This window comes from Clupea harengus, chromosome 4 (assembly GCF_900700415.2).
Source record: "Clupea harengus chromosome 4, Ch_v2.0.2, whole genome shotgun sequence".
NCBI classification, from domain to species: Eukaryota; Metazoa; Chordata; class Actinopteri; order Clupeiformes; family Clupeidae; genus Clupea; species Clupea harengus.
The window spans coordinates 3,562,723-3,585,053 of NC_045155.1; the positions used below are offsets into that span (position 1 = coordinate 3,562,723).

At 43.3% G+C, this 22,331-nt stretch overlaps 1 protein-coding gene across 1 annotated transcript in view; it reads right to left on the reverse strand.

The window, feature by feature from the left end:
• The window catches only part of LOC105912708 (low-density lipoprotein receptor-related protein 1-like), a 114,768-nt gene extending 94,580 nt beyond the window's left edge, over positions 1-20,188 (reverse strand). Inside the window, 2 exon segments of the mRNA XM_031565475.2 lie at positions 3,382-3,504; positions 19,471-20,188. Coding sequence (XP_031421335.1) covers positions 3,382-3,504; positions 19,471-19,546 — 199 coding nt within the window. The 5' untranslated portion in view covers positions 19,547-20,188.
• Positions 20,189-22,331: the final 2,143 nt, after the last annotated feature.

A 22,331-nucleotide genomic window follows, 5' to 3' on the forward strand; every position in this document is an offset into this window, starting at 1 on the left:
TTTCAAGTGGAAGATGTTAACTTACAATTAGCCTTTATGAGCATAGCAAACAAAATGGAACGCAATGACGTACAAGTCTACTACAGCCAGTCAACTAGGTGCTCCCATTACAGCAAGACCATCTATAAACAATCTTAATTACAAGGGTGCTTTCAACAATTGCCATCCCGTTTTAAATCATTCCCTTGCTGAAACAATAGTGTAGACAGTTCCATATACACCAGGCTGTTTAGATTGCTGCCAAGAAAGTTTCAAAAGATGACATCTTTGTTTTTAAGTTTTGTTTTTCAATGATAAAGAGCCAAAATGTGTTGCTCATACTGCAGAGTGCTTTGTACTATATTATGCTAACATCTTCTCAGGCCCCATAATATTCACTCGAGTTGATATGTTTCCAGCTGTTTGCCTTAAGTTTTCATAACTTCGATGAGACCTCGTGCCTAAATGACTATAGGCATCAACTACAGTAGGACAGGCAGAGAGAGGTGCAAGACTCAACAAGAGATCATTCTGCACAGAAAACACCACAAAATGAGCAGCTGCCGAGCATGGCTAAAAGGCAGGCCCCATCCTACACGTTCAGCTCGCTGCCTCGCCACGTGGCCCGCAGGTGAGACCACAGCGGCCTCACCACCTACCAGCGGCTGCCTGCCTTATCAGGATGGCTGCCTGTGCATCGAGGCTGAATTAACAGCTTTCCTACCTGTGGAGATTCCAGTATAGCTCTCTAGTTTGAAGGAAACAGGACTAATGGTGGTAATCAAGCGAACGGGGGATAAGGGAGAGAGAGAGCTAGAGAGAGGGAGAGAGAGAGAGAGAGAGAGCTAGAGAGAGAGAGAGCTAGAGAGAGAGAGCTAGCGAGAGAGAGCGAGAGAGAGAGAGCGATAGAGCGAAAGAGAGAACGAGAGAGCGAGCGCTAGAGAGAGAGAGAGAGAGAGAGCTAGAGAGAGAGAGAGAGCTAGAGCTAGAGATAGAGATAGCGAAAGAAAAAGATAAAGGAGTTAGTCACTGCTTTCTTTCCCTCCTTCCTGCTCCTCGGTTACTGAGTGCCCGTCTTTTAACAATATATTGACCTACTTAAGGATATACACAGGCTCCATGTAGGGCCGACAGAGCTGGCAGCCCAAGAGAGATCTGAGATTTACAGATCTGACTAAGCACAGTGATATGACATATGAGAGAAGGAGAGAGGGAAGGAGGGGAGAGAGAGAGAGAGAGAGAGAGAGAGAGAAAGAGAAAGAGAGAGAATGGGAGGAAAAACATACAAACGAGCACAAAGAAGAGAAAGTGTGTCAGCCTGAAGGATCCTGGCAGAGGCTGGGAACCCAATCTGCTGGTTAGTAATTAACTGGCAGTTGAAAACGCTAGGCAGTTAAGCAGCATAAATTGCATGGAGTACAAACAAACATGGCAAGTCTGTGGTCTGGAGACAAGTCTAAGCTTAACCCTATGGAATGGCGCTGCCAGGCAATATGTGTCTGTGACACTTCTGAGTGTGTCTATGTGTGTGCTTTAAGTATATAACCAGTTTAAAGTGGTATTCCACAGTCTATTTTCATTGAAGGTAACACTTAGTGTTGTGAGACAATTTCTCTAACTGCAACCGAGTCCTCCAGCTAAATAAAGGTGTAAAAACAACAGTCAACCCGACAACAAACACAAGCAAAAACCCAGACAGTTGTGATGGTCGAATGATCAACACCGGCTGAATGTTTCTTTTATATAGAAACTATATTTATTAGTTACAGATTACACAGCTGTATCTACACTCAACAACATGCACTCCACAGATCAGTGATGGAATAAAGACATGGCGGCTTGAACTGCAGTGCCACTGTGAAGATCATTCTGTACAGGGATGAGAACTAATCCACAACTTAACTACAGTGACCTTTAATAAGCCTTACAATTAAGTAGCTAAAAAAAAAAATGACCTCCATAAACTGTTGTAACAATTTCTTGCAGATTTCTGCTTGCCCATGCCTTGCCATCCAGCCCGACACAGAAATAACAACCAAATGTTGCTATACAGTAAAGCACGGTAGTTTTTAAAAGTTGTAATACCTGGAGACCGTAACCTGATACATCTGTTAGAATAGCTGTAATATCAGTAAGACTGCTTTTTTAAAAAAGGCAGTTGAGACAGAGGTTCGCGGTCACAGAAGCCTTCGCTTAATTGGGTGTATAAACGTTTGAGCTGTTGCTCAGAGTGGGCTTCAGTGATAATGAAAAGGCGCATTGTCTGCTAGGCCACACTCCATGAGTGGCATGGAAATGATATTAGAGTCTGGTGTCGGAGAGGTCGATGGCCATTTAGAAAAGAAGTCAGAGGAGGAGAGATGTGTGATGATGTTATCACACACTACCCAGAGGCACGGGGCGAGGACTTTTAATTTCAATTATCGGTGCACGGCCACCGGGGTCACAGAGCGGACGGGGTGTTTGTCTTTGCAATAGCTTTCTCAAGTCCTGAGGCTAATCCTTGTGAATTAGACCCGCAGGCCTGCGCTACTCTTGTCAGCTACAGCTGAAGCAAACACGAGAGAGAGAGAGAGAGAGAGAGAGAGAGAGAGAGAGAGAGAGAGAGATGGGAAAGGGGTGGTAAGCTTTGTGCACTTTCCTTGTGTGTGCGCTTCCCTTGTTTACCTTCGCTGGAACACACGAGGACTTTGTGCTCCGAGGCACGGGTGAAATTGGACCAGAAAAACCTGCCCAACGCCGTGGCACCTCAGAGGTGAGACGCTGGGGGCGCTGAGCGGCTCGGGGTGATGCAACAGAAAGCGGGAGGCTGAGCTTACACTCTTTCTGTCTCTATCTCTCTATCTCTCTTTCCCACTCTCTCTCTCTCTCTCTCTCTCTCTCTCTGTCTCTCTCTTTCTCTATCTGTGAGAGGTACAGCGTCTGTGTTTACCCAGCACTAGCTCCGATTTCCAACATGCAATTCCTCTTGCGCAAAAAAAAAAAAAAGAGTTGTGTTTGGTGGGTGAGCGAACCCGACTGTGTTTAAACACGTAACCCCCCTCTGCACCGCCAGACAACTCTTTATGTACAGGAATTATCCTAATGTTGCATGCACAAGCCCATATGTTAGCACTTAGCTGCAAACATTTCCCTGAACAAAACCCCACTGCCAAAACTCTGGTAGTGTAAGGCTGGCGGGGAGGAGAGAAAAGAGTCTGGGGGGGATTTGTGAAGGCGAGCGAGAGCGAGAAAAAGAAAGAGACCTGAACTGCACATTCTTCCAGATGATTCTACTCCTTTTCCTTCTAGTGGGATTTTTAAAAACACGCAATTTACCAGAACCGTAAACAAAGGTTAGCCGCTCTGTTTAAGCCAGTAGGCACAGGAAAGCGAATCACACAAAAAACATTAGTTACTCACAGATATCTGGGGCCTCGTCCGAGCCATCTGGACAGTCCTTCTCCCCGTCACAGCGCCATCCTTTGGAGATGCAGGTCACCTGGTCCTTGCACACAAACTGCTTGGAGCTGCAGGTCTTCGGGGCTAAAGAAAAAGAGCATACAAGAGTCACATTAGAACTCTCAGTCCAAAAGAACTCACAACATCCCATCATCAGCATCCAGAGTATTTTAAAATGCAGCAGCTGACATTTGAACTACATTCATCTTCTTCCAGGCTTGGAATAAAAAAACATGGTGATTTCTGGGGTTCAATGGTCTGACTCAATAGCCAGACCCTTTTACATTCATTTATGCCACTTATGCTTTCAATTAAAGCGTCCTGCAGCACAGGAAGACATTTTGTTTGTATTGAGATGTGATTTCTGGGAATCAAAATCCATGACCGAGGTGCTGTTGGCACTTTGTTCTACCAGTTGTGCTACAGGGAGGAAAAAAAAAAAACTAGTAATTGAGCGAGGTGATGTTGCAAAACAATTTCAACTGTAAGTCATGCAAAACTCAGAAATAGGGGTCCAGGAAAAACACACACCCACACTCACAAGAGTATATTTCACTCCAGCCCTCACAGAAACAGACACAGGTCAGCTGTAGTTCAGAGAAATCCCCCCCCCCCCCCCCCCCTCAGGTAAGGTAGTGTGAGTGGGGCCCATTTCCTAACACCATTCCACAACACTGACACAACCTCATTGATGCAAAGGCCCCATTTCTACTTGTGTTTATTTGCATGTTTATGAGGGAATAAGTCAAGAAGAGGGTGTGTTCACGCAGCCTGAACCACACTTGGTAGCTGTCTGTAATTCTCTTGCAGTCATAAAGGTGTTTCTATGTCCGAAAGCTAGCAGTAACCCACCCCATCTTCAAACTAAAACTGAAAAAAAAAAACTCCAGCAATAACTCAGTAGACCTCCGTAATCAAAGTAGGGGTATGTGGGTATTTTTGTCCAGTGATGGTCTGGGAGATCACTGTGGCTGGCTGGCTGGCTGGCTGGCTGGCTGGCTGGCTGGCTGGCGGACAGCGCTGGGGCCTCAGGTAGTCTTGGCACAGTCTGCGACTGCTGACACGGGCTCCACTCAGCCACAGGCTGGGAAACACAAAGACGCCTCATCCACTGCACTCACACCAGGCCAGAGGGGCACCACTGCGTGGCACATCTTCAGCTGTCAACAGACAAGACTATATCCCAGAGCAGGACAGACAAGCTGAAAGATGGCCTTACACACACACAAACAAACAAACACACACCCACACACACACACTCACATATTCCCATTTTTTGTTCCTCTGTCAAAATCCCTGCATTTTGTAGGAGTGGTCCACTCACTCGGTTTTTCACCAACCACAAAATGTTTTTGGAGCCATTACACAACTGCTATGCGCGTACACAGCTTCTTTTTATAAGCAAGCCTACGGTGCAATTCTTGACTCTAAAACCAGTCCTCCTATAAAATCTTTTTTCACCCTCAACAGGGTTTGACCTAAATCAATAGTTTCTGTGTTTGCAAACTAGGCAAGTTGTTTACCACTTACGTTTCGCCGCTGTATCCATTCTAAACTCTGGACCAAACAGGGCACACTGTACCCACTACATTCCTCCATGCGAGAAGGTTCCAGAAAAGGACAGCACTAAATATCTAATTGTGATTCTCAGCAGGGAACCGCTGCTCTTCAGCCATGGGTGACTTACCTCCCAGCACACTTGGCAGCACGAGAGGTGGGTCCCTTTTGGAAGGGGAGAGGGAGACAGAATGGGGGAGGGACTGCTCCAGGGAAAGGGTGGATGTGACTGCACTCACAAGAGAGGCAGAGAGCAGCCTATTATTGCGGTCACGTCCTCGTAAACTCTGCCAGGCCCAGGGAAGGCAAGAGACTGGCTCTTGATTGCTCGTCGTCTATTCAGCTAAGAGGTAGTGCCTATGTGTGTGCACATATAAGTGTTTGTGTGTGCGTGACTGTGCGTGTGTGTGTGTGCGCGTGCGTGTGTGTGTGTATGGTTGTCATCTGCATGAGAGACACAAGCTGAATTTCAATGTGAGATGAGCAGAAACATCCAAGTTAATTATATTACTGTTAAACGTGTGCCTCTGTCCATGTTTGTGGTGTGTGTGTGTGTGAATGTGTGTGTGTGTGTGTTCATAATTATGTGTGCATAACAATAACAGAGGGTAAGGCCAAAGAGGGCATTATAAGAAGCTATAACAAAACACTGAAAAGCCTTTGTTTCAGTACAAATTTACACTTCCATGAATGGCAGGACAGGTTACTGTAAACAGCCCAGTTAGTGCCTAAGGTCTGACTGCACAGCCTGATGGATGAAGGCCAAGGCGGCGACCCAAGTGGAAAGTGCACATAAAAGTTTACAAGCATCTAATAACAGCACGGGGAGAGGAGCAGAGAAAGGAAACAAGAAAGCGTGTATGTAAAAAAAAAGAAATGTCAATGAGACCCGGGCCTGTAGCGCAAACACTGGTGCTAAACAAACTAGTCAAGTATACACCATTCTGTCCACGCACGTGTGCATGACGCAAGTTCCGACACCAGGAAGTCCACACAGACCGTCAGCACCATGGACATATATAGATCATATGCATACTAATCCATGTTGATGGAGACACTAATGGGAGCCTAGATGTCTTTCAATCATATACATGTCTTTATGCTACATGTTGCCTTTAGCGCCCGCCACCTTGGCCAAACATATTGGCTACTTCTCCAAAGGGAGAGGAGGTAGTACAAACCATAGACATATATAGGACCTATAGACCTATATATGTCTATGGTACAAAATAGTAGTAGTAGTAATATAATGCCCCCAATCTACTCGGGGTAAGGCAGTATGAAATAATTTAGCTCGCTAGCCGAGAGCTAGCCAGGCTTATATATACACGACATTTAGGAACAAATGGTTATGAAACAATAAAACCTATAGACCTATGAAAGACCCATAGTAATAATAATAGTTACTGTAGATCCACACGACGTAGAGATATTATTTAAAAACACTGTGATTGAGCTTGTGCGCTGAAAGACGTGTTTCGGTTAACGCAAAAACAAGTTTGGAGACACAAATGCGCCCGTACGTATGCATCCACGCTGCACAAACACAGACATTTTGGAGTATACTTAAGCTGTAACACACAGACAACAACAAAAAACGAGTTCACTACTGCATAGTAGGGGTGGGGGAAAAAAAAAATCGATTTTTCGATTTCTCTCGATTCTCTCTAGAACGATTCTGTCTCGATTCAGAAAAGCTCATAATCGATTTTTTAATAAATAAAAAAAATTTAAAAAAATTAATCATATTTTTTTTTTTTTTTTTACACATTCATTTTGTGTTGAAATGCAAGCTGCATCGATTATTGCATTGTTCATAGAAAGTCATAATTGTGACAAGGACACACTTTTTCTCTAATAAAAAAATAGATCTGTTGATTTTCTTTAATTATCAAACACAAAGTAGGAAGTGATTTGAGACTCTGAGTAGCAAACTCAAATGTTTTAAAAATCGAGATGCATCGATAATCGTTTTATCGGTTTAGAATTGATAATCGATAATCGGTTTAGAATCGATAATCGGTTTAGAATCGAGAATCGGTTTAGAATCGAATCGTTGACCTCTGAATCGAATCGAATCGTGAGGTGCCAAGAGATTCCCACCCCTACTGCATAGGTAGTTAAGCTACAGAAAGGAACTAATGCATTCAAGCCCAGATATCCGGCAGGGGTACCCCCAGCTTCCGCCAGTGGTCAGGTTGTTCTCGATGACTGTGCATAAAACGCCAAACTGAAAATAAAACAGGTTCTAAATTTACCAGCGCAAGTTCCGCAGCACAGAGTGGCCACGGCATGGAGAAACCTCCAGGGCCTAATTGGAGGTTGTGGCTTTGAGGAGGGAGGGTGAATGACACTGAGTCGGGAGGCCGTTTCCCACAGGCAACCCTCCATTTCGGAGCCCACTGACATATTTCTGACAGAGATGAGGATTGTTAATTCACTTTCCCCACACTTTCTCTTTCCCCCCCACTCTCCTTCACCCAGAGCAGAGCACAGCCAAATGACAGCTTATCCAACGGTGCAAAATCATGGCTGGGTCTTGGTCACTGCAAGTGAACAAGGCCTTTTTGTGCCATGGGGGACAACACCCAACAGTAAAACATCAAAACAATAAACTGGGCCAAGCAGAAATAAGCATGTATAAATACAACCGAACCAACGCAGGGAAAAAAAATGTGCTTAAATAGAGGGTAGGCAAAAAGAAACTACTATTCCCAATAAGCTGACTTTTGGTAGATATTCCTTTGGAGTGTAAGATTAGCCGAAGGAAGTTTGCCAAAAAATGTTTGCCTCTAAGAGGTAACCTAACCCAATGAATGAGGGAAAAAAAAAAAAAAATCACCTACAAATGAGATTGGGGTTAACTCAAAATGCCGAAGAGCTCCCTTCTCCCCAAATTCCAGTGAAGGTACACCAGCTTGAGCTTCTCCTCCCTGAGGCATCACTTTGCAAAAGAACTGTTCTGCATGTTCGGTCCTGGAGTGACTACAGCTGATGATATTATTTCAGCGTCATGTCATGTTTGCATGTTTTAGCTCATTTGCCAAGCTCTGGAGATGACAACCAAGCAGCTAACCTGTGGTCAGATGGCAGCAGGCTACAGTCGTGGTTTATTCTTTAACAGCCTCCTGTGGGATTGGTTGTGGTGGTGGTGGTGGTGGGTGGGGGGGGGGGGTCTTGATAAACTGTGATGCAGAATCATTGGAGAATATCAGAGTGTACTTCTCACACTACTACCACGAGTGGTGTGACAGCTCCCACCTTCACATATAACAGGAGGAAAGCCATGACAGATAATGCTGTGACACGCAGGTCTGAGAGTGCCCATTCCACATGCCTGCCAATAGCCGTCGGTGTAAATGCAGGAGAAGCTGGGAAGAAGTCAGATATGATGTGATGTATAATGATGGATGGATGGAGCACAAAGAAAACTGTTAAATAAAATATAAATATGTATGGGATAGAGCGGTGACATTTTACACAAGTTCCCTGCTGTCCTCTTTTCTCTCAGCGCTGAGGAGATGTACAGTGGGAGGCATTAAATATGAATGCAGCACTGCATCAGTACAGACCAGCGCCCAGGAACAAATCTTCCAGTCTGGCCCACTGAAGATTTTGTCATAATATTTACCAAAGGAATACCTGGAATGCTGGCTTCACACGTCTGGCTGAGAGGGTCAGCAGAGGCAACTGGAGTAAAGACTCACAGGGAGAAGAGGGAAGACCTAAGTATGCCATGGTTAACTGCTTTCAAGGAAAGTGGCCATTGCACCCGGCCCAAGCTACCAGAGCTTTAAAACAGCTTGAGTTTGCACACCCGTAATGTTGTTTTGCCAAAACACAAAGTTCTCACATTTTTGCGAGATCCTCCATTCTCCATCCTCTACATTCCTTGGGAGAAGTCAGGTTGTCCTGACGTGCTTTTAACTCAAATACTGTTTACCGCCACCACAGTTTCAGCCAATGTAGAGTGTCTTGTTTTCCCCCATTAAGCTCTTTAACCGCTAACGTCTCAAGTTTGGGCCGCACGCATGCAAGATACCTTGAGGGTACTCTGTAATAGTTGATAATTCCAGGCACACTGCATATCAGTCACAATTTCAATTATGGTGATTAAGCCATTAAAAGCAATCTTTCATGGCTACTAAAACATTTAAATTATTAGCTGCTGTGTTAATTGACTTTAACAGAGTGATAATGATCCCCCTGCTCTGCTCATTTTCTTTGTGATGCACAGTAATTGGTCTGACAAACGTTCGGGGGCTGCTTTTTGTAAATGACCTGTTCATCTGTTTTGAAGGGGATTATGCTGACATTGAGCATGACCGTCCTGTAGAGTTTGCTGGAGAAAGCATGGAGAGGAGCGATGGAAGACAGGAGTGAAACAATGAAAAGAAGCACAAAAGGGAGAAGAATAGAACTTAGAATAGAATGTGGTGTGAAGGGGAGAGAGAAAAGTTCACGAAAGTGAAGTGAGGGAGAAAAAGCAGGACAGTGACCGAGAGAAAAGGGTGAGGGAAAGACATGAGATGGGAAGCTAGACACTCAGAGCTCATCTGGCGGCTCCAAGGCAGCATCCACCCTCTACATCGCAGCTTGAGGAGCCCTGACCCATTTTCTGGCTCTCACTTTCGCTCTCGTTCCATCTCTCATCCCCCCCCCCCCCGCTCGCTCGCTCTCTCTCTCACTCCCCTTGTCCCTGCAGCCCCGGCTCCCACTCCCCAAATCAACTCCAGATCTCAGCAGAACATTCCAGCACCTTTTAATTGATTTCATGTGGAGAAGTCCTTCTCTAGAAGGATGCAGGCCTGCTTTTTCAAAGGAGAGGAGCTTTGGGATTTAGGGGGGAGCCTTTATAAGTGGCTCTGGAATTTTAGAGATGGAGAGAGAGAGACAGAGAGGGAAAGGAAAGGAAAAATAAAAGCTGGACTTCTGTTTTGGGGCTGACCTGTATAGTAGCGTTTCAGCGTAGTTAGTATACAGTACACTCAGAAATGCCTCTTAGTATAAAGCCAGGGACTTCACATGCACCTGGTTTGTGATGGAGTTCAACAGTTTTAGAAGAATAAACTCAAACAGAACGGAAGTTGAGTGGCTTCAAAGTAGGGGTGGGCGGTTATAGTGGTCTACGGTATTACGTCATTCTAGGGCTGGGCGATATATCTAATTCATTTGATTAATTCAAGTCCTTGATTTTGAACGATGTAGAAAATGCCTAAATCGCAAAATTGAGATTAAAGCTTCATCTGCAGTCACTCAACTGCCCGAGCCAGCACTTCGCTAGAGTTACCATATAGCTACAGCAGTAATGTTTCTTTCTGTTAGGTTAATCACCAAACAATTCCATTGGTCTGTTGTTGAATGGGTCCTTCACTAGACATTTTAAAGAGGTTGCCTGTTTTCAATGTTGTGTCACGTTACTGCTGCTGGTAAACCGTAGATTAATAGCAATGAATTACTCTTGGTTGAGCAATGTCGGTGTATTTAATAGCTAGTGTTCAATAACATGAAGTCACACTAGGACAAAGATTGCACAACAAACAGACATAATTAATACATTTTACCAATGTTGACAAACAAGTCTATGTCGACTGCTGTAGAACTGTAAACTACACCTCTGTCTCTATTTCTAGAGGATAATAAAGAATCATGTCATGTTAAAAAAAAATCTATTGAAATCGTTAATCGTTAACCGTCAGACTGAAAAAAGAAAACCGAGGTAAAATGTTTTGGCAATATCGTCCTGCCACCGCAAGAAATTTGCAATACAGTCAACACCGGGATATTTTGTAAAAAATATTTTAGCTACTGGTGTATATTTTGGCGCTGTACCAAGTTTGCCATTGTAAACAACGGAAAGCTCAACAAAATACCTAGCAAACACCAGTACATGACAAACCCCACACAGTAGCCTAACTGTGTCTTCGAAGTCGTCATAAATTAGGTTTCCGTAAACAAATGTCATGACATTTTAGTCACACCAGGACATCGCTTAAGCCAGAAAATGTCAACAAACTGGTATCCCTGTCCAAGAACTGAGGGCTAATGGCTATTTTTGTGACCAAACTTTTAGTTTCCCGTTTTTACAGAGGAACAGATGGTACATTGTGCTAATAACGTGGGGCCTCATCGTGATAATTATTTTATAGTAACTGTTCATTTAGAGAAACTCTTCAAGCCATGTTTCATGTTTATAATATTGAAATGTGCAATATTTATTTTTATTTAATTTAATTTAATTTAATTTAATTTAATAGTCTAAAGGTTATGAACTTTAGATGATAAATACTGATATAACACCCCAATACCATCCATACAGCTGAAAATACTGTAATAAATATTAGTCCATAGCACAGGTTATGCAAAACATTTTTTAAATTGACCTAGCTAGCAACAGCGTCTTCACTCCTTTTTGCATTTCCTTGTGGACGCAGGTTAGCTCTCCAAATGTTGTTGTGTGGACATAAATCTTTTTGAAAACGTAAAGGAAAAAAAAACATAACTTTCAAAACACTCTGTTGCTATGTGGATGACATCACAGTCACCAGCTTAACTGTGTTACATTTCATGGGGGTAAAGGTCTGCGTTAACCATGTGGGGTAAAGGGTCAAAGGTCACGATTCATCTACCTGACCTGCAACTTGCTGGAGACTGTCTCCTTGGCTCCCTCTTGCTACTTCCTCTTACTGTTTGAGCGAAGCTCAGACTAAAACTCCTGGTATGTAATTAGACCCTGGGGGAAGGTTTTAAGTAATTTCAGCAAATCCCAATTTAGCTAGATTTCAAAAGCGCAAAATCAGAATGCTCAGAAAAGCAACAATTAAAACCAAACATGGACTGGAGCAGAGTAGTTGTTATTCCTCTTCTTTTTTTTGTAGTGCATCAATTATTCAGAGCAATGTCATTAAACATGAGGCTGGACTGAATATGTGAACCCAAAAAAAACAATGGGGGGGGGGGGGGACGGGACACACAGACATATATCAAAAGCAGTCTGGGAGCAAAATGATAGTCAACTGAAGGAAATGCTGATAAACAGACCTAGACGCTCCTAAAGACGGAAGTGAGAGAGCAGCGAGGAAAAGCGTTGTGCAACAAAGCATTCTCTCTGTCTGCCTTTCATGCTCCTTCTGACCTGCCTGCTGAATCAATCACTCAATGGGAGCACTGTGCCATGGCTGTCCAGCAGGAGCAGCCTCATCGCTCCGTGTCCAGTATCACCATGCACCATTTGTCGGCTTACTGCACACACACAATGTCCGCCGGTCCCTCCACCTCAACTCCGACCTCCCGGTCCCCCCTCACAACCCCCCAATAGCCTAATCCACAGTGGTCGTTTTCAAAGTGGCTGAACGGGCAGACAAACATGCTGGCTGAATTTTAGGAGGCACTTAGCATGGCTAGACTCCTTCCCTTTTTTTGTGAGGGTCTCTCTGGTGTCACAACGGAACAGAGGAGCTGGTCATCGGACCGACCCAGGGGACCACCTGATGAGGTCCTTGTGCGGGGGGGGGGGGGGGGGGGGGTTACTGAGGACAAGGCGACACTTGCAGCCATAGAGGAAGGCAGGGTGTTAGCTGTTAGCATTACTGAAAAGAAATACAAAACAAGAGTCTTTGCTGAGCTGCATTGTAACAGGCTGGCACAATTAGAGTGTAATGGTAGGAGTAGAAATATGGTGGAACCAAATGAACGGCGAAGAAATGAGACATTAACAGCTAAAAATGACAGAAGACCTTACTAGACTCGCTTCAGGCCATTTGAAGCTTGTCTCAGATGAAGACAAAATTTGACAAAAGCAACACGAGGAAGAAAAGAAAAACTACCCTGCAGTATTTGAATGTCTCCCAAAATGTCTCACAGAATGACTCTTTCTAAACACTAGGTACTTCAAAAGGCCTTAATGAGGGTTTGCATCTCTTTCCAAATCCCTGCAATCAGAAGCCTCATTATCGGAAGATCAAAGGATGCAACGCTCAGTGTGTGGCACTTTCATAACCTGGAATCAAGAACAAATAATAATGATAAATATCACTGCAATCAGCAATTAAGAGGGAGCACACCACAGCACCACCTCTGACCGTGAGAAGTGACCAAACTGCACAATGACTGAATGATTCTAGGCCAGGCTCCTTAAAGATTATGAACCTGGGTTAGTCTGTTAACTGGTGATGATATGAAAAAAAGGACCCCGCGGGCAGAGGCCGATGCTTAAAAGATGATATATCGTACTGTCGAAAGGGTGTTACATTGACAAAAACAAACAAGGAGACAAATGTTTTGCAAAAAAAACATAAATGTTTTTTCAACTGTTTGCATCTCTATCTGCATAGAAAAGGTCCTTAAAACGACATACTATCCTTACACTCAGCAGATAGACTCTTTTGTATGAATACACTCCCATCAACCTGGTGCACTGGTAGTCAAGTGTTCTAGGCCTAGTTGCAAAACCAACATCATCCTCTCATTTTAACCCCGTATTGCATTCACACATTAGCCAGTCCACCCTACAAGATAGTCAGCGCTTTCACGTGTAAATGCGCATGTGTGAAAGGGGTGAACTCAAGAGGCGGAGGGCAGCCAAGGTGAGCTGAACAGCTCGACCCTCTCCAGACAAGCAGAGACGAACACTCCGCACGCAGCACACAGCGAGCACCATTCCAGTCAAAAAGCCATCAACCCCAGGCCTGTGGCCTTCCCCCAGGCACCAGGTGAAAAGTTCACAGACAGGGAGAAAAGGGGGCGGGGGGGGGGGGGGGGACACACACAAAATAACCATCACAAAAGCGATTCTCACACATTAGTGCTGGACATCAGGCAAACATGGTGACTGGTCGCAACATTTGACCAGCTATGTTTGTACTTCACGTTAAAAAACATAATGGGGGGGGGCAGTTAGGCAGGGAGAACTGATCTGACAAAAGGTGAATTAACTACAAAATGCACACCTGTTCCCATGTGATGATTTTAATAACTTGAGTCCAAGGTAGTGTATTGTATGTCACACACTTATTGCCTAACAAAATTTTTTTATTTTGGGAGATATTTCTCCTTTTCATAGAATCAAGACCATGCAACTGTTTGCCAACACCCACCTAAATCTCTGTTTCACTGTGCGCACCAATCTGCTCGACTGTTTGAGGCAATACAGCATGTAAACACAGAGGCTGCTCCCAGAAAACACCAATTATTGGAACCCCCCCCCCCAAAAAAAACCCACCCACAGCCTCACCTCCTGCCTTTCCAACATCAACAAACATCCTTTCATCCGCGCTCTCTTAACCCCCCACACGTGTGAAGGGCTGCACTAAAGAGACATGGAGACATTTCCTCTAAGCTGGCTTTAGCCTGCAGTCTCCAGGCTGACACTGCATGTGTCACACTGCTGGGGGAGGGGGCTAGGAGGAGGGGGGAGGGTCTTTTTGCAGTTGTTGGGTAATCTCCTGCTGTGAGACATAATGATATTACAGGTCTCTATTCCTTGGGCTACGCTGACAATTCCCTGCTCGACTGCAATCATTGAACATAAAGCTGGCTTTGGTCTTTGCCTCGACCTCACTGGAGACCAAGGTTTGCCCCCGTGAGAATGGGTAAACGTGTGCATGCGGGTCTGCCATTTGTCTGCGTATAATGATAAACAATAATAAAGACGGCAAGCTGGGTAGTCTGAGTTATAAAGCATCAGCTGGATTGAATGGAACTCTTGATTGAGGGCACTGTCTGCTAGATGCTGGAGTAATGAGGGACCGGAGATGTGCTGACGGCGTGGTAGAGGCCGGATTCCTCCAGCGTATTTATTTTTTTTGTCTTCTTAAGAAACTGTTTATGAATGAAAGCCCGAAAGCGAGATGAAATCCAGCGACAGTCGGGTTGGATAAACAGCATCTCAACCCCTTCTGGAACTCAATCCCTTCACTTCCTCAAAATCAAGATTAGACAAATGGTCGAGCCTTCGTGAGGGGAGAGAGGAGGAGCAGCAGTGTGTATATTTAAATCAGCTCGTCACTAGATCCAGTCTTATTACACAGCCAAAAATAAACCAGATAGTGTTGCTAGAACTACTTTATCTGATGTATAGTTATGTAATAGTCATACATCACAGATGTTACATGAGCAAGTATGTATATTTTGCATCACCTTAGATAAAAATAGCTACAAACCAACACTTAATTAGCTGCTTTGATGCTGTTCTAATGCTGGGGAATCATATTGCTAAAATAACAATGCAAGGATGTGCAGGATGTTACGTGGTTTGGATAAAGGGATTAAAATGCCCTGGGTCTCTGCTTAAGGACATTCAAGGTATCTCTTAATTGGCTGGTGGGGTGCGGAGGATTGACTGGGATGATTTGTGTGAGTTTGTGAGTGGGAAAGGATTGCTTCACTAATCCCAAACCTTAGCAGGTTGTTGGGTCATTCTGTTGTACCCACAACACACAGTCCAGGTCAGCTGGTCAAGCAGATACAATAAATACATTTAAAATATCAGGATTTTTCTAAGTGTGCTGTTTTCTCGGCATTTCTGTGAAATGGTTTACAATGTTAGCCTTTCATTCTTCATCTTGAAATAAAAGCTTCCCTTACATGGCTATGGCCAACTTTTCAGGAAGGGAGAGAACGTGAATGTGCAAAAACTATTTCTCTCTGTGGAGCTGGACTCGGTTGTGATAAATCACAAAGCACTGGTCTGGGCAGATTTTGACCATTTCTGGCAGAAGTGGCGGAGTGAGGAAACAGAGCTTTGTTATGAGCCAGTGTGCTGCTTGTCAAAGGCAGACTGCACGGTGAAACAAAGCAGACCTGCATCCTGCCTTCACGGAGACAAACGGGTCTGCAGAGGTAGTATATCTACTACAATCCATCAGTTAAATATATATAAATTTCAGGAATGCAAGAAAATACTAAGATAATACCTCTTTCTCAAAAGAAAAAAAATGGCTGTTTATGGTTTCATGTGGTAAAGTCATGAGTAAACACAGACCTCCTAACAGAATGAGAATGACCGAATCTCATATCTGCATCCAAGCATTTCTCCATCATCCTGTCCAGTGCTGTCTTGTTTTTTAAAACCACCTCAAGGAGAAGGCCTCGAAATAACTTCAGTATGGGCCTCTGACCTCTGTTTATGCAATTCATCTCCCAGCCAGTCCACTAGCGGAGATCCTGACAACACCCACATGTTTTGGCTCACAAGAGCGAAGACTGACCAACTCCCCTCCAACCCCAATCGTCTTTAATTTCCATCGACTTGCCTCCACTTGACCACTACTCATCCGTGGCATGGGTCAATCTAGCACGCACACACACACACACACACACCAACAAACAAACACTGCCTTCCACTTGTATTAACAAACCTGTCTAGTAAATGTCATCGTTGTCTTACTGTACATATTCTACCATCAAGAGTATTGATAGTGAGTATGTCTTGGTTTTACTTTATTCAACAACTTCTTATGGGCAGAATGGAGTATGGAGAAGAACGCAGGGGTGCAGAGGGGAGGGGAGGGGAAAGGAGGGCTGCCCTCCCCCGTGGTCACATATACATCCTGGATTAATGGCCTTTCACTGGCCAGATGTTCTTCTGGGGATGGAGGAGGTGGGAGGAGGAGCCCACCCCTCTTCAGACCTGAGCCCCAGCCCCAGCCTCTGCCTCCCCTCCTCGCCAGAGACTTCAGCTATTTCCTCCCCCACTTTTTCTTTTTTTTTCTCCTCCGAGCAGCCAGGCAAAGGGCTGTAACAAATACTAATGCTATGTCTGTATGGAAAGGACAACTGCATTCTTTAGAGACAACTCCCCAACAGGACAAATCCATCCAGAGGTTTGCAGATGCTGACAGCTGTGCTACATTAGTGCAGGACACAGAGATTTGCATTCGGGCAACAGAACAACTCTGAGATGGACGAAATGATTTAAAAACACATTGGATTTTTTTTTTTTTTTTTTTTTTAAAGGAAACGCCTGCCATTCTTACCTCTCCACATATCTCCTTCGCCTATGTATGACCATCACTGTTTGAGTGACTACAGGTGAAAAGTAATGAAGGCATGCTAGTCAGCTTACTGACAAACTGGCAAATCTTGATAGGGCAAGATATTAAAACAAGGGAACTGGGACTGTGAAATGGGACTGATGTTAGCTAGCTAGTAGGGTGAAAGTTGGGCTAGTGAAAGCTAGCTTTCCAATTAGCAACACCAGCTGAGCATGGAAACATCAAATTGTGTCACTTGTCATCCATTTTTCTTTGAGATCTACCATTCGCTGGTCTACTAACAAAGTCACACTTCTCCTTTTCTGACCCTATGAAGAATCCACAAGATATTTCACTGGAATGTCAATGACAATGTATTCTGTCATTGACATTCTAGTGAAATATCTTGTGGAATCTTCATAGGGTCAGAAAAGGAGAAGTGTGACTATTTGTTAGTAGACCAGCGAATGGTAGATGTGGATTTTAATGTCAGTAAAGTATTTACCTTTTTAATTGTAGTATACAGTTTTTACACTAAAAAGTGCAAAAACAGATAAGCTTAGTGTTGTCATGAATGTGGCATTAGGCATCTTGAAATTAGAGAGAAATTAGAGAATCTTTGTTTAAAAAAAAAAAATTCAAACAGTTGCCGTGTATTTGTGAGCCACAGACATTAAGCCTTTTGTTGGCTGTAGCAAAAGCAACTTTTGTAGGTCCCATTTGTTAACTGGTTCTCTGTGCCTGAAACGCATAATTGCATAATTTATGCAGATGTAACAACAAAGTATGTGGAGTATTTTTCACTCAGGCGCTCAGTGGGCTAACAAAGTGCATTTTCCTATAGCAAAGCTCAGTCAATACGGTCATGAAGTGACATAAACATCACACTCTTATATCATACAATGGTATTGCACACTTGATGTCCCAAATATAAACTAGTCTGAACCACTCATAGCCCATTTGATTGACAATGCTTTCATGAGAAATTACATAAAATTAATTTCAGAAGTATTATGCATTCTGTGGATTGGAAATGGTCTCACTGCTCTACCAAGCAGTTTCCCATCTCGAAGAGACGACATTATCTTATACTGTTCCTCGAACACCCCATACTCAGCCATTAGTCAGCAGGAACAGTACTACACGGTGGAGCAGTAGCTGGTAACAATTTAAATCAATCAATGGTCAATACTGCCCATTTGAACCGAATAGCTAAAACTGACAAATTCGACAGTAACGATATAACGCTACATCTAAAAAAAACAAAAAAACAAGATGACTTCTGTGTTAGCATTACCGACAGGGTAGGCCATTAAACAATACGTGGGCTATTTTGATGAGGGTCTTTCACACCCGGCGCTTTCAGGTGCCGGTTGAGCCATGAGCAAGCCTTCAAATGCAAATAGCTGATCCCGTGAATCGGGGATGGCTCAAAAAGACCATAGATCTTCATTGTCCAGCCAGTGACCCGATAGAAATGGCAAATGTTGCGTGAATTTAAGTCTAAATATACAAAACAGCCATTCAAGACGCAATTCACCATGACGGATTGTGTGATTTGTGAGCCCACATTCAGAGACCAGGCAACACATCGTATTCCTATATGATATATCCTAGTTTAAACAGCTAAAGGTTTACACATCGAGTCATTAACCTATACTAGTGCAAGGTAAAACACAAGCCCCCAAAAGAGTCAGCGATTGCAGTGTGATCAAACAAGGGGCGAAAGATTTTAGGCACCTCGATTGCATGGGAAACGATTGCGCCGTGGCGACATCAGGGTTGTGAAACATGCAGGCCGTTGCGTTTCGTTTGGAATTGGTTTATGCTTTTCCTGACCTAATTTATCTCAAATACGCCTATCTTGTCGAAATGTTGCAAACGATACTCTTCGTTCTAAAAAGGCTGCCTTGATTTGTGCATGCATGACGTTGTTTCATCACCACGTCTGCAAGATGTGCTAGAGCTGGCTATCCAAACAATAAAATAGCCTACATTCAACATTAGTCATTACGTTTTCAGTCCACCTACAAACACATGGAATTCCTACGCCTACATTTCCCTTTGACGTACTGGTTTGTTATATTTAAAACCAACTGGCACTGTAGATTTGTTACTGCTAGTTAGCAAACGGAAGATGCATTGTCAACAATGTGTGGAAAGACGCAACGCAAAGTGTTGGGATCATATACACAGGTGGTAAGGAACGTTTAGATATGGGGGTGAAAAAAGTTGTAGTATAGAGAATGATCTCAATATAACAAGAGTAGCACTGCTAATAACCTGTTCATCTTCCCTCAGTGACAAAACAGATCAGGCTTCAGTGGGAACAGTTAAGATAGCCTATGGCTGAGCTGGTGTGTTTTGGCTCATGTAGACTGTAGTAAATGTTTGTTTGTTGTGGTAGGCTAGTCCTACTTGCTGTTGTTGAGTGTTAAATGAATGCAGTACACACTTTTTGACAATAAAGTACATGCTGCATTCTATGTATTACATATTGAATGTTTGTTGAGCTACTTACCATCAATTGCTCTTGCAGGAGCGATAACCCCCAGACTAAGTACAAATCCAAGGAGAAGCAATCTCATTGCCCACATCTCTGAAATGCAATATGCCAGTACTTGTTGATATGCAGAGAGCGCTGATTAAAATGATACAATTCAAAATCTGGATTCAAACACCTCATCCGAATCTCTAAAAATGGACCGTGCTCAGATTTCTTTCTTTGCGCCTTCCAGCACCCACTCCAAGTGGCTAGCAGAGGTAGGTTAGCTAATCAGGCAAGAGTATGAGTAACATAAATGTTTTCTTTCGATAAAAGGCTTTGGAAGCCTTGAAAGGCGACGGGTTGTGCTATGGCACCGTCATGAATGTTGTTGGGCGTTCATTCCCAGCATGCTACCATAAAATAAAAATGCCTTTAAAATTCTGTTATAGTCACTTGGGTGACCTAACCATTCCAATGAAGAAAAATAAAAAATAAAACAAAAATATAAAAGGCAATCTTTTAAGCGTCTCTGACAACAGTGTGCTAAACGGTCCGTTGGATAAACAAAAAATTAAAAAGCAAACGCTGCTTATCCCTTCTCTTCCCCACCGCCTCAGATGCTGGTGGTTCCAATTTGAGTGAAGGGTGTACAAGAGCTGCTCCACAGTAAACTGCTATATGACGTCACCCATTTCATCAACGCGGCAGTCCTCCTCTGCGCACGCGTTGGCGGCTTCTCTGTTCTAGCGCCCTCTTCTATTGCTTAGATGGAAACTATCTCACGGGGTTGCCATCTTGGCTCAAAATTGATTCAATTCCACTCTATGGTAATCGGCACTTATCTCATTTCTTCATTTTTTTGTTTCATTTTTTCAAGACTTCAGTTGCACATAAACCTGCATTCCTACTAGCCCCCAGTACCTAAGCTTATTTGTTTAGAAAGCCTATACAATCTGTTTACTGATTTATAGCGTACGTCTACATTAGAACTAGGCTTTTATCGTTAGCAACATTCACTGTGCAATACTGTGCAAAATCTGTCATCTCTACTATGAATTATGAGGTGGCTTGCTTGGATGTTACAGTAGGCTAGGCTGTAATCATCATATGTAAAACTGATGTTGAAATAATTCAACAAGTCAAGAAATGTCATTTTTGGACGTCAATTATTTGAAGAATATTCAACAGAAATACAGGAATACATTAAGTAGTACAAACTAATGAATTAAAGCAGAATTTAAATAACATTTTTAAAAAAAACCGAACGAAAATAAAAAAACAGGCGCTGGGAATATGCCCTCTAGTGCCAATACGTTTTGTGCACTTCAATTCATGGTAACCTACCACAAAACAAAGAAGAAAGATTTCCCCCCGGTGGTAAAAGTAAGTCACTACACATTCACCGTCCATTGTTGGCTTTTTAATAATTTGATCAAACACATTTTATTCAAACACAGTTTGTGCTGTCTGTATCCTTCAAAATTATGTCAAATTTAGTTGACCTAATACTGTTTATTCAAAGAAATTATCACAATAGTTGTAATTACTTTTTATTTCATCTGTCAAAGTTTTTTTTACAGGTTCATGGATCTATAGATAGCTAGTGATAATGCAACTCTGCCTGCTGCAGGTGTTTTTATGAACATACTTCAAGGAGAAACCATTTCTTTAAGGAGATAATTAAGCTATCCTATGATGAACCCATCAGATGTTGTTATTCCCTCTCATCAAAGTAATGTCCTTGCTGTAGAAGGGTTACTAAAGTTTGCGGAAAACTCCCACCCCACTCAACCAAAAAGTATGCCAGGAAAATCCACCTCACTAATGAGAGGCTTCAGAACAGAACACAGGAAGAACACAAGGTCGCTTCATGTCACAAACACCATTGAGGAGATGCTGAGTTCCTCAATTATCTTAGTTTCCTAACCATGGTAGCCTTAAAACAAGCTGACAAAATGTGTTCCACCCTGCTGAGGTCACGCTGGCAATGATAATGGTGATAGCAGTGTGAGAGTGAGGTGTTTAGGCAGTCCAGGCAGAAGGTGACCGTGGACAGCAGAGCACACACAGCTGAGGGGAAACTCTTGACTTCCACCTGGTGCACGTCTGCATTAAATTAAAAGATTAAAGGAGCATTAAATTACAGATCAGCAGAGAGGGCTCAAGTCACATCCTACCACTGATGAAAAGCATCCGTAGGCCTACTCGTCACCAACAAAGTCTTGAGTCCAGCCTCATCTCTCTTTGATATGTGTTTACTTGGACTGTGTCGGGCCCCGGTACCGCAATGGAAACAATGATGAACCTTTGGATTACATACATTTAGAGAGTGTTGATAGTACACAAGTCCACAACTTAATAGTAGTGCAATGCTAATGACAGAGCTGAATCTGCTATGTCGCCGTCTTTAGTATTATCTTGAACTATTGTTAATGTGCGTACTACTAGTGTCTTGACTTACACTGACTAACACAAACAAATCTAAATTCAATCTGTTTTTATTTTGCTGGTCACTGAGGTGCTAAAGACATCAACAAACATTTTTCACTACAAAAACTATCCATCACTTAAAAGCCATTGTGCCAATTGTGCCAATTGTGTGCGTTATCAACACACTACTGAGAACTATTGCAGTCAGTAGCCATAGCCTGGAGTGGGAGAGGAAGTTGGAGGGGTACATCTGGAGTGCAGAGACAATGAATCTGTCCTCCATATCCTTTTAGAGAGATATCAGAGGCTGTCTCTTGCTGATGCTAATGGGCAGGCATGACAGAAATAGACCATGGTCTTTAGACAGACATAGTCTGTCTGTCTGGGTCCATTCTCAGACCTCCAGCCTGACTAAACAGTGTTGCAGAGGGAGCTGAAAGAGACTGGCACACTGCATCCCGGTT